This window comes from Talpa occidentalis, unplaced genomic scaffold (genome assembly GCF_014898055.3).
Source record: "Talpa occidentalis isolate TD23 unplaced genomic scaffold, MPIMG_talOcc4v2.1 talOcc4.15, whole genome shotgun sequence".
NCBI classification, from domain to species: domain Eukaryota; kingdom Metazoa; phylum Chordata; class Mammalia; order Eulipotyphla; family Talpidae; genus Talpa; species Talpa occidentalis.
In genome coordinates this window covers 76,858,226-76,876,694 of record NW_023601543.1, presented here as the reverse complement: position 1 = coordinate 76,876,694, position 18,469 = coordinate 76,858,226, and the positions used below count along the sequence as shown (strand labels likewise).

General features: G+C 40.1%; 1 protein-coding gene across 1 annotated transcript; it reads left to right on the top strand.

Annotated features, from left to right (window-relative positions):
* Positions 1-2,831: 2,831 nt before the first annotated feature.
* DDX53 (DEAD-box helicase 53) lies at positions 2,832-5,165 on the top strand. The gene has a single exon (XM_037513115.2). The coding sequence runs from the start codon at positions 2,966-2,968 to the stop codon at positions 4,985-4,987; it is 2,022 nt and encodes a 673-aa protein (XP_037369012.1). The 5' UTR covers positions 2,832-2,965; the 3' UTR covers positions 4,988-5,165.
* The last annotated feature ends 13,304 nt before the right edge of the window (positions 5,166-18,469 follow it).

Below are 18,469 nucleotides of genomic sequence, written 5' to 3'. Positions count from 1 at the left end.
TTTCTTTTAAGATTTATTTATGCATATAACTACTGGGGTACAGGCCAGAGATGTGGGGGGTGAGAGGGTTCACCAGAGACAGAGTGGGGAACAGAACAGGCAGACGAATGAAATACACTGCTGAGGGGAGCAGTGGGTGAGACAGGAGAGGTCTGCTGCGCCATGTGGGTTGCTCCCAGGCCAGACAGGGGATTGAACTCATGCTGCAGAGGCTGTGGATCACTTCATAGTACTGTGTTTAACTCTTGTACCACCAGGGAGGCCCTGGGGTAAATATCTTAAGGGAAGATCTCTGACTTAAGAGGCAAGCCTGTGGCAGAGATATGTGAAGTAAAGAATGTGGCTCTTCATTTAGGTGACAACCAGTTTTTCCAATTGATAAAGCCAATCATGGGTGATAATGAATGCCCATGAAGATACAATGTCTTTCAGTACCTGCTATACTCATAAAAGTCTTCCATCAGATTACTGTCTTCCAAAAAATTCATCACAACCAGTTTCACCCTAAAGTACACAGTTCTTGTACTCAGATTTTGTAACTACCCTCTCCCTTCTCTGTGACTTTCTTTCACTCATTTTCATAGCTTCTTCTATTTTACCTACTAGCCACATAAGAAAAAAGGACCAGAAACAAGTAACTTTAGAGTAAAGGAGTAAGAGTCCCTGTCTACAAGTTAAGAGAGGATGCTGAGGGTCTCCCTGGTGGCTTGGGGGAGGGGGGCATTATCACCACTGCAGCATGAGTTCAATCCCCAGCCAGGAGCTGACCCACACATATGGAGTAGCAGACCTCTCCTGTCTCACCCGCTGCTCCCCTTAGCAGTGTATTTCAGTAAATCCACCAATTCCACTCCCCACTGTCTCCGGTGAATCCTCTCACCCCTGCACCTCTGGCCTACACTCCAGTTCTTCTATGGAGAGAGAGAGAGAGAGAGAGAGAGAGAGAGAGAGCAAGCGTGAGCAAGAGAGCACTCTGAATTTATACTCTCAATGATGTGGTGAGTATTCTTGCTCAAGACCAGAAGGATACTCAGTCTCGATTTTATTCTCTCTAGAGTGAAGAACAAGGTCACCTCTGACATACTAGTACTTCTAGAATCCTGTGATTCTGTAATCAGTATTACTCAATATAAAGATGAAGGCATAAAGACAGAGAAATAGAGCCTCCATTTGACATAGTAAAAGCCACATTTGACTACACAAATTTCCCTTTTTAATAGTTAATGAACTAAAAGATATTACGAATGCTTTAAGATTCTAATATAATTCATGAACAAGTGTGGAGGAGTTGTAATGTGATTTGGTCACAAAAGTTCTGGCTGAACCAGAAAGTAAAAAAAAAAAAATTCATTACATAATCTATGTTCACCCAGAGCCTTTTTTGCAAGGTGTTACATAGCATATTAATAGTGGTATAAAATGTTAGTATGAATTGCATCAAAGAGGAAGTTGAACTGTGAGGGTACACTGGACTTAATGACTCACGTTCAAAGAACAGATTATGGGCCTCCCTGGTGGCGCAGGCGGTTGAGCGCAGCGCTGTGAAGCTGCCCATGCCTCTGCAGTGCCATTTCGATCCCCACTGGCCACGGAGGTACCCACATGTTGCAGCAGACCTCTCCTGTCTCGCCCGCTGCTCCCCTCAGCAGTGTATTTCGTCAGTCTGCCTGTTCTGTTCCCTGCTATCTCGGGTGAATCCTCTCACCCTCCCACACATCTGGCCTGTACCGTGGTTCTTGTATAAAAATAAATAAATCTTTAAAAAAAAAAACAAAGAACAGATTATGGACAAGAAGAAATAACAATTCTACAGTGGGGAAAACTGGGGTACCACCATTTAATATAGCGACCAAGATGAACATTACCCACTGACAGGCACCCTTCCCACTACCCACAACATGATGTGGTAAGAAGTGACCTTCACCTTTGTGATAATTTTTCTGGAAACTCATAACCCAAGTGCAATCTTGAGAAATTATATCAGACATACCTCATTTCATTAACATTACACCAAAGTGAGCTCTTAGCCTCTGTTATGGTTTAAATAGAAACTGAATCTACTTGCCCAGACTGCCGCTAGTTGTCTTCTACATTTCCCCTAATAAATGACTCCTATACAGTCTTCCAGTGTGCAGATTAATGAATCAAAGAAACCAGGGGGAAGGAGGAAAAAAAATTAAGAGTCAATAAGCAGCAAATTATTGAAAATACTCCAAGATGTGTCTAGAGTAAGAGAGTAAGACCCAACTCTACCTCTCTTTTAACCATCATTCCTGAAACACCTAGAGATTACCTGAACAAATGCTGGTGTTCACATGAAGAATGAGAGGCATAATGCCATTCCTAGGTGTTTACTTAATGGACTCCCTGTTAGTATAATTTAAGTTATACTAGAGGAAAGGGAAGTGATAAATATATCTGGACCTAGTATGGTTGGTACTCAAAAGTAAACTTAGCTAAATAAATACACAAATATATGAACAAATAAGTTGATTTTGTTTAAAATCACTATTATTTCCACCTATGGATATTACCGACTTTAAAAAAAAAAAGAAAACACGCCACGTGGATAAACCCCAAGGCCTGCTTCAAGCCCATTCCTCTGCTGAGCCATAACTAGCAGGAGGCAAGCTACCGAGGCACCTAGGACACAAAAGTCGAGGAAACACTCTCAGGATCCTTTAAGAGCCATGTGATCAGCTCAAGAGTGGATATCACTTTAAATAGCTGCTGGAAGCCCAGGCTCACGTCACCCACTTCCGGCCCTCTGATTGGTCAAGCCATCAGAGCCCCGCCCCGCAAGCCATCAAACAAAGGATGCCCTGGGCAACAGCCTCCATAGCTGCCGCTTAGCGTCCTACCTTGCGCCCTCGGAGAGGCCGAGGGGAGACAGGCCTCACCGCCGCCGCCTGCTCTCATCCCTAGGTAGGCGAGAGTCTGCCATCAACCGCACCGTTGACCAGAAATGGCCTGGGCCCCAGAGCGGAAGGGAGAGTTCGGATGGAGAGAGTCCAGGGCCACTAGCGATGACCGAGGTCGAGGCCTATCCCGGGGCCGAGGCCAGGAGCGGGGCCGAGGCCAGGAGTGGGGCCGAGGCCAGGAGAGGGGCCGAGGCCAGGAGAGGGGCCGAGGCCAGGAGTGGGGCCGAGGCCAGGAGAGGGGCCGAGGCCAGGAGTGGGGCCGAGGCCAGGACCGTGGCCGGGGATGGGGTTGGAGTAGCTCCTCCCCCTACCGGGAGCCCAGAGCATCTGGCTCCGGACAGCCACCCCTTTGCTTGAAATTGAAGAGCAGTATGGTTGGTATGGTGATTGGTCGTGGCGGATCAAAAATTAATGACATCCAGAATAGAACCAAAACCAAAATACAGATCATAAGAGGTGATCCTATAGCCGAGGTAAAGATTTTCGGAAGTGCCGACATGAAGGCAAAGGCCAAAGAGGCTATAGAAGATATTGTTAAAAACCAAGAGAACCCAGAGTCGGCATCCAGTGTTGATGAGGCTACATCCCAGCCCACTATTGGGAGAGATGTCAGCACTGGTAGCGCTGTGAAAAAAGTTCAGCCACTGCTAGATTGGGACCAAATTAGAGCAGAGGTTGCCGAGTGGGAGAAAAAAAAGTGGGCAGATTTACCACCAATTAAGAAAGACTTTTATGTAGAATCTGAAGCAACTCGCTCATTGTCTCAAAAGCAGGTGGACATTTGGCGATCAGAAAATTTCAACATAATGTGTGATGACTTGAAAGTGGGGGAGAAACGTCCCATCCCCAATCCGATTTGTACCTTTAAGGATGCCTTCCAAAACTATCCTGAACTTATGCAAAACATTAAAAAAGCAGGTTTTAAAATGCCAACACCAATTCAATCACAGATGTGGCCAATTGTTTTACAAGGAATGGATCTTATAGGAGTTGCACAAACAGGAACAGGAAAAACACTGTCCTATTTAATGCCTGGGTTTATACATCTCAGTTTCCAACCTCTACCTAGAGAAGAAAGGAATGGTCCTGGAATGCTAGTCCTGACACCCACTAGAGAACTAGCCCTTCAGGTGCAAGCTGAATGTTCTAAGTATTCATATAAATATCTTAAAAGTATTTGTGTATATGGTGGTGGCAATAGAAAAAGACAAATAGAAGAGATAACCAAAGGTGTAGACATTGTTATTGCAACTCCTGGGAGACTGAATGATCTGCAAATGAATGACTTTGTCAACCTAAAAAGTATAACCTACTTAGTCTTAGATGAGGCGGATAAAATGCTGGATCTGGGCTTTGAACACCAGATAATGAAGATTTTATTAGATGTGCGCCCTGACAGGCAGACTGTTATGACAAGTGCAACGTGGCCTGATAGCGTTCGCCGTCTAGCAAGATCTTATTTGAAAGAGCCTATGATTGTTTATATTGGTACCCTGGATCTAGTTGCTGTCAGTACAGTGAAGCAACATGTAATAGTCACCACAGAAGAAGAAAAACGATCTCTAATCCAAGATTTCCTACAGAACCTGTCACCTAAAGACAAAGTCATCGTTTTTGTCAGCAGAAAACTTGTGGCTGATGACTTGTCAAGCGACTTAAGCATCCTAGGCATACCCGTGGAGTCCCTGCATGGTGACCGAGAGCAGAGTGACCGCGAGCAAGCATTAAATGACTTCAGAAGAGGAACAGTGAAAATCCTGATTGCTACTGACTTAGCATCCCGAGGACTTGACGTAGACGATGTCACACATGTATACAACTATGATTTCCCAAAGAATGTCGAAGAATATGTGCACAGAGTTGGACGGACTGGAAGAGCTGGCAGAAGTGGAACATCGATCACCCTTCTGACTAAGAATGATGCCAAGATTGCCATTGAACTGATTAATATTCTAAAAAGAACGAATCAGCCTGTCCCAAAAGATCTGTCAGCAATGGCAGACCGATATAAATTATATAAGCAAGGAACACAGGAACATCGCACGGACGATTTTATTAAAACTTGATTAATGTCGTCATTGCAAAGTTATACTATACTACTAGAAGGTCCAAGATATGTTAAAGATATTGAACACTCAAGATACAAAGTTTGGACACATTTTTGCAGTTTAAAGACACTTAACCAAGTTTGAAATATCCTAACACCTTCCACTACTGTTTATGTTCCTTAATAAAACATAAAGAGTGTTCAATATGAGTGAGAGTGTATGGGGAAAAAATGTTAATGTGTTGGTAAAAACCTAGTTTTTCCTATAGTCTGCCATGTCTACCTATGTCTTCTCAAAAAGACAACGATGGTGTGTTTCTTTAAAATAGCTGTACTGAATTGCAATGTAATGGTCATCAACCTTATCCCAGTCAAAATCTTCTATTTTTCTCTTGTAGTTGGTACCACAACAATCCCTAAAAATATCTCCATTCTCATTCCATTGCTTGTAACGCATTAGAACGTGCTAAATTTTCTATAACATTCCATAATTCTATATGCTTTAAAATAGATGTGACAAAGCAGGGTGAATGACTCACTCTGGAATCAGTGCCCTATACAAACTCGGTCACTAACCAACCTCTAAGGAGGTCACTGACCTCTAAGGAGGTCAACTTGCATTCTATAGGCCCCAATTTTTTCACTAATAAATTGGGATGATTACACTAAGCAATTTGGGGCCCTCTTCACTTCTAAATTCTATGATATAACAAAGATTGTGTACCTTACCTTATGTTAACACTTTATTTTCTAATCTCGGGGAAATCACAACTTTGTTTAACAAATTGAACAAGGAAATCCTTTTTAATGACCAGAATAGTACGCTGTGCCTTTTTACTTATTTTTATAATGTGACTTGCAGATGGTCTTTTTTTCTTTTCATATTAGATTTTTCAATTTGTCTTGAAAGGGTCAAAACCACATATACCCTTCACAGGAGAAATAAATGGTAAAGAAAAATATAGCTTACAAACTGGGGGAAACATTAAAAAACTCAGTCAAATGAGATTTTTGCCATAGAATCAATTTTAGTAAAACTCCTAACTTATAATTCTACCTCACATTTTATTTAGAAGAGTGATACATCTTCTTACATTATAAGAAGTCTCTATAATGACACTAAATTTCAAAACTCAGTTCATGAGAACATTAACATTGATCAATCCTTAAAACTTCTCGCAAAATAAAAAAATAATGCCATGATCTTTTTCTGCTGGCATGCCTCAGCTGTGGTCACCACAAGTAAGTCAAATTAAATGAAAAAGAGGAAAATGTTTTAGATCTAGGTATTTAGGGTTAAAATTTGGCTTTAAAGTTCCTCTATATAGGCCTCAATACCTCTTGATAAAATTAATAGTGGTTAACATTTTTGAGGTGCTGTCTCTTACCAATAATCTTCATGAAGCATCCATTCACACAGATAAGCCTAACCATATTTTACAAAGTACTGTATGAATCAAGGTTAGAGAAACTAATTTGCCTAAGTTTACTAAATCTGGTTAAAGGGGAATTAAGTGATATTTTAACCCAGATGCGACTGGTTGCAATATTTACATTCTTTTCATTTAAATACAGTTACTATGTACAAGATAATATTTTTTATCTTCCGGTTGCCCACATTTCAGATTTAGTAAAATAAAGAGAGGTTTGTGCAAATTTACTCTAATGCAAAAACAACCCATGCAAATACCAGATGATTTCACTCATGTGGAGAATATAAAGCAACACAAAGGAGCAGAATAAACTAAACCAAAATAAACCCTAAAAAATGATTGCAGAATTGAGGCTACCAGAGCGGGAGAGTAGAAGATGAGAAGCAAAGGGTGGAGGGGGCCAGATGGACTATGGTAGAGCATTATGGGTACTTTGGAGGTGGGCATGGTGTGGTAACATACATCTGAAGAGATGTGAGCCTATAACCCTAAAACACACACGGCGCTGAAAAACCAACAACACAATTTTTAAAAACAGTCTATAGCAGAACCTCTGATAGAAGAAGCTCCAATAGCTGGTTCCCATTCACTTGGAGGAGAAATGATGAATGTTAGCAAGGTGGAGTCCATGTTATTTGCCAGAATTCCTCTTAGGGGCAATGGTACACCTGTTAGAGAAAATTGTAACAATTAAACCACTTCAGATAGAGTGAGGTTCCTCAATCATGTTCCAGTAACAACACAACAAAAATTACCACTCAATGTCTGAGTAAGAAAATAAGAGCATTTCTTCTGAAAGAAAAGGCTGGAAAGAAGAGCCGCTGTGTGGAGAGAGGTATGGAGAGATAGAACAGGGGGTTTTAACCAGGGACATTTTTGCCCCTTCACTCCAGGGGACATCTGTCAATATGTGGCAACATAACTGTTGGTGGTTTCAACTGGGGCGGGGTGCTGGGGGTGGGGAAAGAAGGAGGGGAGAGGGCAAGGTGTGACTGGTATCTAGAATGAAGATGTCAAGGATGGTGCTAAATACCCCAGTGTATAGAACAGCCTCCGCATAATAATAGTGCTGAGATAGAGAATTCAACAGAGCATAAGTAAAACAAACAAACAAACAAACAAAAAAACCAGTTGTGTAATAACCAAGAAAGGACTTTAGAGGAAAAAGAGGATTTAAAAATTATATCCTGTGAGTTTTGCAGACTAATACCCTATACCCATCGGCCCCTTGATAGTCTGCAACAGTGGTTCACCATCCCGGTCAATGTTGCCAGTGTCTGGAGACAGTTTGGTTGTCACAACATGGGGAGGAGTATTAGCATATTCTGGGTGGAAGCCAATAGTGCTGCTCAATATAGGACACATACAGGGCAGACCCCCCAAAACAAAGAGTTATGTGGCCCAAGTGTCAGTAGTGACACAGTTAAGAAAACCTGGAATAGATTAAGCAAACTCAACTGCAGAGAAGCCAAGAAGGGAGTTCAGTGAAAAAAACACAAGGATATTTGTTATGTACAGTGCAATATAAAACCCTCCATCAACTTCCTTATCTTTGGTATAATATCTATCAGTGAGTCTCAATCAGAGTTTATTCTCCCCCCGTGGGACATGTGTCAATGCCAGGAGACATTTTTGGCTGTCCCACATAGGTGGCAGGGTTGCTACTAGCACCTACAAGCAAACCTAGTAGTTCAGAGAGAAACATCCAATAATGCACAGGACAATACCCTGAAACAGTCTGTAACAGTGGATTTTTCAGCCCCCAATGTCTATGGTACTGAGGTCAAGAAACCTTGGTTTACAAAGACAAACTGTGTGTGTGTGTGTGTGTGTGTGTGTCTGAACTCCTTTTTAGAAACTCAAAGAAATAGTGAGTTCTGCATACAAACTAGAACAGTGAAAGCAGGACACTGAGCCATGCGCTCACACAGGAGACAAAGAGAAGGATTCAGCTGGCCAGAGTTATTCCTATAAAATGCTTAGCATGGTGATTCCCATGCAGTAGATGTTCAGCAAAGAGCAGATCCCTCCCACCTGTCTCTGCCATCATCAGAGCATCATCAAGCATTATTTAATGCTTGTTCATAATTGTGGGTGCTGTTGCTTAGACTGTTTCCCCCATTTGGAATACCTTTTCTCCTTCCGCTCTGCCAAGTTAAATCAGATTCATCATTCTGGGTCCAGCTAAAGTGCCACATCTTCCCCAAGATCCTATCTGCTCAATTCCATTTCCAAACTCCCATAGCTGTTGTTGTCTATCAATGTTGACATTTGTACTACACTAGCTCACATTCTTATAGAGACAATTTTGAAAACTTTTAATGAATGGAAAACTCATGCTATCAAATATTTAAGCACATAAAAATTTTACTTAAAAGTTTTATACTATGATTAACAAGTCACAAGAGAACTTTCCAGAGTTATATATGTAGAAGGAGCTAAATATATACATATAATAAAGGTGGGATATTTTAATCAGTGAAGAAAAGAAAGTTTATTTCAAAAAAAATAAAATTTTTAAATGAAAAATACATAATACATACATATCAGGACAATCATTCAACCAAAAAACTTACTATTTAAAAAATCCTCAACAGACTCAACCTTTTTATAAAAAATAAAGGAACTTGAAGCTCATATAAGAAAGCAATTTCTAATATCAAAGTGGAAAAATATGGAGACACATAGAAGCAACCACAGGCAATTAAAAGTAAATATAAATAGGCTTGCCAGTATAAAAATGAAACGTTTGTGAAAATACAAAAAAGGGCAAAGGAAACACCAGAAGAATTTAAAATATAAAACACATTCAGTTATTCAAATTTAATGTAAAGAGCCTTTTATAGAGAAAAAATTAAAAATTCCAAATTGGTTACATGGGCAGAAATATAAAAGGGAACTCACCAAAGAGACAAGCAAGTGAATAATAAATGTGAAGAAGTGGGTTGTGTTTAGGAAATAAAATCTGAAATACCTAAAATTGGTAAGAATGCAAAGAAAGAAACATTCATAAATCCTAATCTGGTAAAACTGTATTCCTTGGAGATACAGTTGAAATGATAATATAAAATCTATATATGTTTAATAGACTTTGATCCAGTAATTTCACTTATGACCATTTACTGAAAAAGAGAGTCAGTCGTATAGATTCTAACAAATATACGATATTTACCATAGTGTTTTACTTAAAATAACTACATTTTACAAAAAGATATCTCAAAGCCCAATGATGTGGTGCTATTCAAATAAATTGCAGCACATTTATCCCTGATTTGCAATAGCAGAAATCATGTTCTTAAAGAATATTTAGGAGTATGAAGGAAAGCTGGCTCATAAAATACCTCATTATTCTTAGACAATTACATTTGTCCATACATCTACATAGAAACAGACAGATGGCATGCACCCACAGATGCACAGTGATAACTATGGTTTTCTACTTTATAGGATTATGAAAGGTTTTAAGCTGTATTTACTAAAATTTCCACAAAATTATGTCACCTTTATTATAAAAATAATGCCGAACATAAATTTTGAATAATTGCTTCAAAACTAACTTAATAATAAAATGCCTAAGAAACAAATTTTGCAGGCATTGTAGTTGAGAGTAATCAAAACAGAAGCATCTCTCTTCTTTCTCTCATGAAAACGTAAACACCATTAATAGGCAACTTGTCTTCTTTCCACCACTGCATCATCAGTACTAAAAATAATGTTTGTGGAACACAGTAGGAGCAGAGTAAATATCTGAATGAAAGTAACTATGAATGAGTGCAAATAAGTGCATTGTTTTATTTTCATTGCATAAAAATAACCTTTCTATTTCTGTTCCTTGTTTTGCCTGGGGGCATCTGTTGGCCTATACCTTACCTTCTGTTAAATAATGAAATAATGTTGACTGTTCTTACCATAAACACACAACAAAACAGAAGAAAACCACCACAAAAGACAGAGGGACACAAACTTTAGGAGGTGTTGGATAAGTCTGTTCCCTTGATTGCAGTGATGGAATCACAGCTGTTTGTGTATGTAGGTCCATACTCATCAAACTGTACATGTTAAATACGTGCAATTCATTGTATCCCAGTGATATTCCAAGAAAGCTATTAATAACAAGGGAAGAAAAGAATTGTCTTGGTTTTCCACGGAGAGACCTGTTGGCCTTTTACATGAGGCTACAGTCCTCCAGCAACATGACCAATGGGTTTCACAGTCAAGGATATTGAATTCATATATCAAAGTAAAAAGTCAAGAGATCAGATGACATCATTCAAAGAAACAAATGATGTTACAGTGCTGTTGAGTATTATTTCTGTTTTACTTAAAAACACTACAACTCTGTGTAATTATACTCCTGCATATTTGTCAGTGATTGTGGACAAATTTGCCACAATACAACAAAACATTGCTAAAATGGTTGTCTCTAGAAAGTGAAGTTGGGGAAAACAATCCATTAGGTAGCACTATATTGTAATAGAAAGTATTTTATGTATGCACCCAAGAGGTGGCATGTGTATTATCAAGACTTGAACATGTCGGCCTCTTTTCCAAAAAAGCTGCAGAATTACACAGAAATCCACTTTTGTATGGAAATAAAATGTGTAGGATCTATTTTATTTTACTTGCAAATTTTCAAATAATTTCTTTTTAGGAAGAAGCAAATAAGTAATTGTATGAAAAAGTAAAAAGAGAAAGACAATAATTACAAGTACAGATTTTACAAATTAATTACAAATACAGAAATCTGTCCATATGAACAAGTACTTTCCTAATGTAATACAATAATTAAGAAAAAGGAGGAGACAGAGTGGGGCAGAATTGCTTGTGCCATGACAACCACACAAAGGAACATGTTTCTCTCCTTTTAGAGAACAGCAGACAAATACTCAGAGAGGTCACACAGCTTTCCCAAGTTCAAACATTGGGGAAGTAGTAGAGCTGACTAGCTCTCAGATGAAAATTATAGATTCAATTAAGAAGCAGGGAATTGCATCCAGAAATGTGTCAGGAGAGACAAGACTGACATTTGGGAACACGGGTCCTTCATTTTGGATCAAAAAAGCACTGTGTGTAGTTATTTGTCACACGAGGCACTGTTTTTTTCATACTCTTCTCCCTAGGCTATAAGCATCTGTAGTTTTCTGGCCCTGGAGAAATCTACATGGTAAACTGAAAGTTGAAAATGACAACTACAATTGTTGATTAATGCAGTCAGATTTTTCAGAAGTCCTTGTAAAAGAACAGTCTAAACAGTAAGGTTGAATATCTGTTCACTTGGGGATTTAGTAGCCTAATGACATTTAGTAACCTAAAACTACAACAATAAAAGAAAAGTAGGGAATAATATGAAGACTTCAATAAAGCCTTCATATTCCTGGCAGGTGGAGGTACAAGGAAGTTTAAGGTGTGCAAAAGACATTGCCAGGCAACTCGCCATAAATCCAGTAATCCATTTATAACCTCTAACATCTGAATTTCTGGGAATTCAATTATGAAGTGCCACCTTGCAATATTGAAGGTGGCAGACATTGGGGGTTTACTACTGACCAGCCACCCCCACCACTTCCTCCTATGCCCCTCCCTAATTGATGTCCTGAGCGAATTTCTTAGCCTCTGTTGCAGCTAAAGCATAGGCCGGTGACACAAACCTATGTCAGGCCTATGAGACCTACAGAGAGTCATCTTGGCAACTTTAGAAAAGCTCTTGCTCTCTTATGGAGATATGCAAGAAAAAACACTGCTTCCTGGTTTTGTACCCACTGTGTGAGGACCTTATATTATGCCGGTCACTTTTAGACAATGAGAAAACAAACCTGATGGACAAGGCCACTGTGGTGAGCATGACCAAATGGAAATCTGGAGAGTGCCTAGATCCTGGATGACATAACTGCACAGCTGAATTAAACCCTGCTGTGGCTGCCATGGAGGCGTGCTGCTCAGCTCCATCAACACATTCCAGTGCAAGCTTGTGACCACCTCCAAGTCGCACAGAGAGCTCAAAGCCTCTAGCGGCGAACAACTCATGGCAGCACACACCCGGAGGTCAGAATCTTCCAGGAGGTCCCAGGCACTAAGTGAGCACAGCGTGGCACTAGGGCCTGTTCATTTCTGCGCACCCTGTGACTTCTCTATGGACCTATTGGCCAGCGGCCTCCTGATAGGCTGCCTGTGGATTTCTCAGAGCCTCAGCACAGTCTTCCAACGCAATCTTTATTCCTTTCTCCCCTCCCTTCATAGGTATCTAACTTGAACTGTGCTCACAAGGACTTCTTTGACTGCTCCTGATTCTTTTTCTCTTTATACCTCCTAGCTGTTGCCGCTAATAAATACTGGATCTATCAAGCACACCCAGGAGTCCCCTATCTCTGAACATCACATTATATGAAACAATGTCATTACTAAGTCATTATTACTTGAGTATCATATTACCAGCAGCCCAAAGCATCTTAACAGATCAACTGGAAAACCACTCATAACCTACCTGACATGGACACAGTGAATGATGGTCCATTATTGAGAAGAGGCTCCGATGAGGTGTACTTCATTAGGATGCGAGTTAACTATAATAAGCCAATTAGACACTCCCCCTGGATGTTTATTTAATGGGGACATTAAAAACCTGGGGATTCTATGGGGAATTGGTGTGGTTTTTAAAAAAAACTTGGAAACATATCAAGCCCAGTTTTCAAACAGTCAGCAGCAATTAGAAGAAGTGAGGGACTAGCAGAGTAGAAAACTTGAGCAGCCGTCATGAAAAGACCCAATATCAAGGTCATCTGAACCAATAGCTTTAACAACATTCACACTTGGCTGCACCTGGAGTACATTACTGGCTCTGACAGATTTGAAACACAGCTGACCAGAGAATTTCTTGCAATCCACAACACAGAGGGGCCAAGGTGAATAATTCCACTTCATGGAGATACATAGTCCAAAGCAATGGGAATCTTCTCTTGAATGAGAGGAATTTTTAAAAAAATCTTTACATAGAGAAGGGAGATAAGGAGAGGTTCGGATGAGCCATCTTTGTTTTTTCACTGAACCTTGAAAATCCAATTTAAAAAAAGAGCAAAGAATAAGTATTTTCTATCAGAATATTGATAGTCAGCCAAACTTTTCCTCCCTCCTCTGTTCCTACAACCCAAGTGCCCTTTCCTTAATAAAAAAAAAAAAAATGGTAATTCAGGATTCCTTGGTGTATTGACTGGATGAAAATCTATACTTCAGTGGAAAGCTCAAAGGACGAGCCCTCTCTCTTTGTTCTGGCTTCTCATTTCACATCCTGAGTACTGCTGAGGCTGGTCAGGGCCATTCAGGCTGACAAAACCACCATAACCTTTGGCATCACCTCCTCACCTCGCACACAAATGGGGAAGGTCTGATATTGCTTTCCCACACATGTAAAGCTTCCCTCAAGATCGCCCGTCCTGCAAATTTCTGTCTGCTAGCCCTTCCAACAGGGACAATGTCTGCACTGATGCTTACCCAGCTTTAATAAGTCCATCTAGTCATCCAAGGTTTGCAATTTGTGGTGAACCGTCAGCAACAAATAAACTGATGTGTTTGGGGGTCCTAATTAAATTTCAGTGGGAATCCGTTTCCCATATTCAGCAAAATTCCTTTGAAACCTCAACTATTTGCTTCCAGGCTTGTGCCCTGTGAGGAGCGATACACTGTTTTACATAAATGTTTTAATTTTCTCTGGAATCAATAAATGTGGTCTTGGTACATCTCATCATGGACATTCTGGTTTTGCTCTATTTGGAGGCACTTCATGAACCACACACACTCCTTCACCACTCCTTCTCATGAAAGACCCTATGGCATTTCAAAGTTTACTCTCACGTGTGTAAGAGTGTAAAGACATTAACTAAAGAAAATTAACAATTCTGGCTTCTGGAAAAGACCCCTTTTTCTGAGGAGAGAGAGAGAGAGAAACTACAGTGTGTATATGTGTGTCTCCAGTATGCTGAGAATACACAGCCTCTGCCTGCCCACTACCTCCTTCAGGCCTCATTCCATCAGTGTTCAGCACAGCATGCATAACACACAGACTGTGCTAAACTTCCTGTTCCTATAGATGAGGAACAAAGATATTTTCCCTTCCATGGACGATATTGGTTGCTACCCTCAGACTCAGTGTAACATGAAAGTTAAGGGTGAAGGGCCTCCCCTGGTGGCACAGCGGTTGAGCGCTGGGTTGTGAGGCTGCCAGTTTGATGCCCAGCCACCCGTGAGGGTCCCACAAAAAAATTAAAAAAAAAAGTTAAGGGAGAAGCCTTGGCAGCCAGAAAGATCTGAATGTGAGTTTTAGTTCGGCCACTTGAGATCAGTTACTTGAAGTCGGGCAACTCATATAAAGACTTATTTAAGTCTTGGTGTCATCTTGTGAAAAACTGAATGGGGTTTAATTGTCTACTTTATGAAGATAAAATATATGTATATACATATATACATACGTGTGTATGTGTGTATGTGTGTGTGTATAAAGTGCCCAGTATGAAAGAATATTAACATTATACTCAATCATTTTTAAAAGCAGAAGATGGCATGGGGAGATAATGACAAAACTCAGGCCAGTTCAAACTAATTGTCATTCCCACAAGTTATCAACATCACCGTATTTTTTTTTCTTTTGCATAGAAGAACTGGGGTGTAGACCAGAGGTACGGAATGGGGCTGAGAGGATTCATCAGAGACAGAGCGGGGAACAGAACAGGCAGACTGACTGAACTACACTGCTGAGGGAGCAGTGGGGAGACAGGAGAGGTCTGCTGTGCCATGTGGGTAGCTCCCTGGCCAGGGATCCAACTCAGACCATAGCAGACCAAGCATGACACTTCATGCTTGGGCCACCAGGGATGCCCATAAACATCACTGTATTAGAAAAGAAGCAAGAACATGCTTGTTATGTTTGGGGAGGTGTTTCCATGTAGAGGACACCTGTTGGGTCTGTTCCTGAACTCTGCTGGTCCCTGCATGTCTATTCCACTCTTCTTCCTTCAACTGTTTCTCCATGAACAAGGGAGAAGATGGCTATGTCTAAAGCACTCTGGTTTACATTCTACCTGTTTTTGACATCAATCCAGAATTAGCTAGTCTGGCTCAGCTCCAAGTTTGCACCTCTGTAAGAGAGGATCTGATTAGACCAATTTAGATCAGGTATCTCACTCACAGTCCAATAATGTGTTCTGGCTGGGAGGGCTAGTAAATATAGGGTCTTCTAACACAAACATGGCAAGGAGGACACGATCCCTGTATCAGTGGAGGAAAACTTCAGAGCAAAGGGACCTTAGAGGTTAGAGTCTTAAACTGTTTTCCTTATAAAGAAAGTATACATATAAATATATTATTTTCTTAAGTTACAGATCAGTTAGCAGCTCTAGTCGTCATACAGATACTATCAAAGTTCTTTTTAGGTATTTCATTGAAATGTGAACATTTTCATACTCTCCAGAGAATTAATTCATTGGTATATCCATTTATTACTTATTTTATAGATCCCATTTCTGGAAACTTTTAAGATCATCTGACAAACAATATTTACTTCTAATGAATTTTAGAAATCACTTTCCAAGGAGAAGACTCACATTAATATTTATACTCAAAATAATACGTCATCATCATTTCTCCAGCCGATTTTTTGTAAAATCTGAAATGGTTCAATTAATGAACTTTAGTATCTAAAATAAGACAACTTGGGCCTCCCTGGTGGCACAAGGGGTTAAGCACAGCACTATGAAGCTATCCACAGCCACTGCATCTCGAGTTCAATCCCTGGGCGGCCAGGGAGAAACCCACATGTCACAGCAGACCTCTCCTATCTCGCTCGCTGCTCCCCTCAGCAGTGTATTTCAGTCAGTCTGCCTGTTCTGCTCCCCACTCTGTCTCTGGTGAATCCTCTCACCCCCGCACCTCTGTCCTGCACCCCAGTTCTTGTATGCGTAAATAAACAAATCATTTAAAAAAAAAACACGTACAGAGTTGTACACCAATGTCACCTCCGTTAAAAAAAATTAAAATTAAGAAAGAAAAAAACTTACCTGCCCCAAAACATCATTACATGAAACTTAGTTTCAGTACCATATTATCGCATTGAGTTATTTATATATTAGTATTAAAAATACATGTGGACCTTTCCATTTGTGATTCAGATGAGACAAAGCAAGTTTCTTGGCCTTACCTACTTTTCAAATCATCCTGAACCACACAGAAATTGATTTAGGGGAACTCAAATACTGCATAGCTTCCCCCCGCCCCGATTTACCACAGATCCAATTCATTATCATATCTCATTCATCTATTATTGATGTGTTATCTCAATATACCAGTTTGCTATGCTGAGATTTAAGTAGTCCACGTAAATAAATATTAATCATATTGGCTGCTTCAGAAAATATCTTAGAGTACAATATTGGATGTGCCAGAAAACATAAATCTTAAGATTGTACAAAGTATCACTTGAGGTCAAATAAACTTGAAAAGAAGAAAAATAAAGTTTGTGGCTAAATGTGGTCTAAACCACTGAGGGAATGATGGCTCGAAACGCAAAGGCTCAGAGAAAGGTCTTAAGAAATAGTTCTGCCTTTTCTTTCTTTCTTTCTTTCTTTCTTTCTTTCTTTCTTTCTTTCTTTCTTTCTTTCTTTCTTTCTTTCTTTCTTTCTTTCTTTCTTTCTTTCTTTCTTTCTTTCCTTCTTTCCTTCTTTCCTTCTTTCCTTTCTTTCTTTCTTTCTTTCTTTCTTTCTTTCTTTCTTTCTTTCTTTCTTTCTTTTTTTTTTTTTGCCATCCAACAGCTCCTCTATAAGTTTTGAGAAGTTCAATTATACCATGTATCATGGTACGTCTAGGAGTTGAAGATCTTATTACCCCAGCTTTACTGAGGCATGATTGACATGTAACATTGTGTACATTTTAGGGGTACGAAATGTTTTGATCTATATTACACCATTACCTCCACAGTACTAGCTAACACTTCCATCCCTTCACATAGTTACCATTTCCTTTTTGCGTAAGAACATGTAAGATTTACTCCTTTAGCAACTTTCAAGTAAATAACACCGCATTATTAACTATAATCACAAAATTGTACATTAGATCCTCAGAAAGTATTCATCTTATAAATAAAAGTTTGCAGCCTTTAACCAACATCTCCTCTTTTCTCCCACCCAGAAGAGTTCCATGCATCCTGACAGTCCCAACTCTAACCCCAAAGTCTCCTAACTCAACCATCATTTTGCTAGAGAAAGGAAGAAAGGACCCAGCCCACAGGCTTTATGTGACTAGATTGCCAGGGCGCATGCTCGACACCACCGCCATCACGGGCTTTGTTTATTCAGAAACCTACCTCTGTAGGCTTTCATGGTGCCTCCTGAGTCATCGCCCACAAACTGATAGAGAAATCCCAGACCTTACACGTGTGCTCCCAGGCCACGTCTAACAGAAGCAAGGACACAGCCCCTAACTAGACTTCAGAGAACAAGCCAGAAGTCCTCCATCCCGCTGTCTTATCTGGCAGCTGCAAAGTGAGGAAATGGATGTTCGCTGACAAAACTCTGTGCTTTGGGTGATGAGAAAACCTCAAGATATGGACTCCCTGGCCAATATACAGATCCCTATGTAGCACCAGTGCCCTAACTCATCCGTGCAAAGAACGCATTCATTATACTTCAAGCAACCCACTGTTTGCCCACCTTGTGCTCGTTGGCTAGATGATTATGTAGCTGAAGATAGATCAGGGACCTCCTGGGATATGATGTTTGTGCAAACCACCACTGTGACATGGTGTCTCACCATATCCCTGACAATACTGAAAAGAAAAAGCTGCATCTGGGAGGTAGGATTAGGGTCTGTCTTCTGGAGCCTAAGTAGTAAAAAGCTTTTGGGCCTCGAAAGCAGACCAATCTGGGTCTGGGTCCAGTACAAGCTCCACCATACTACTGTATTCCTTTTTTTAGAAAAATAAAGAACCAAAATTAAAAGAAAATTTAGCAAATTTTAATATTTTTCTATATTTATTTTGTTAATACAAAAATATGAGAGTGCTAAAATTCTACCTTATCCTATTTCCC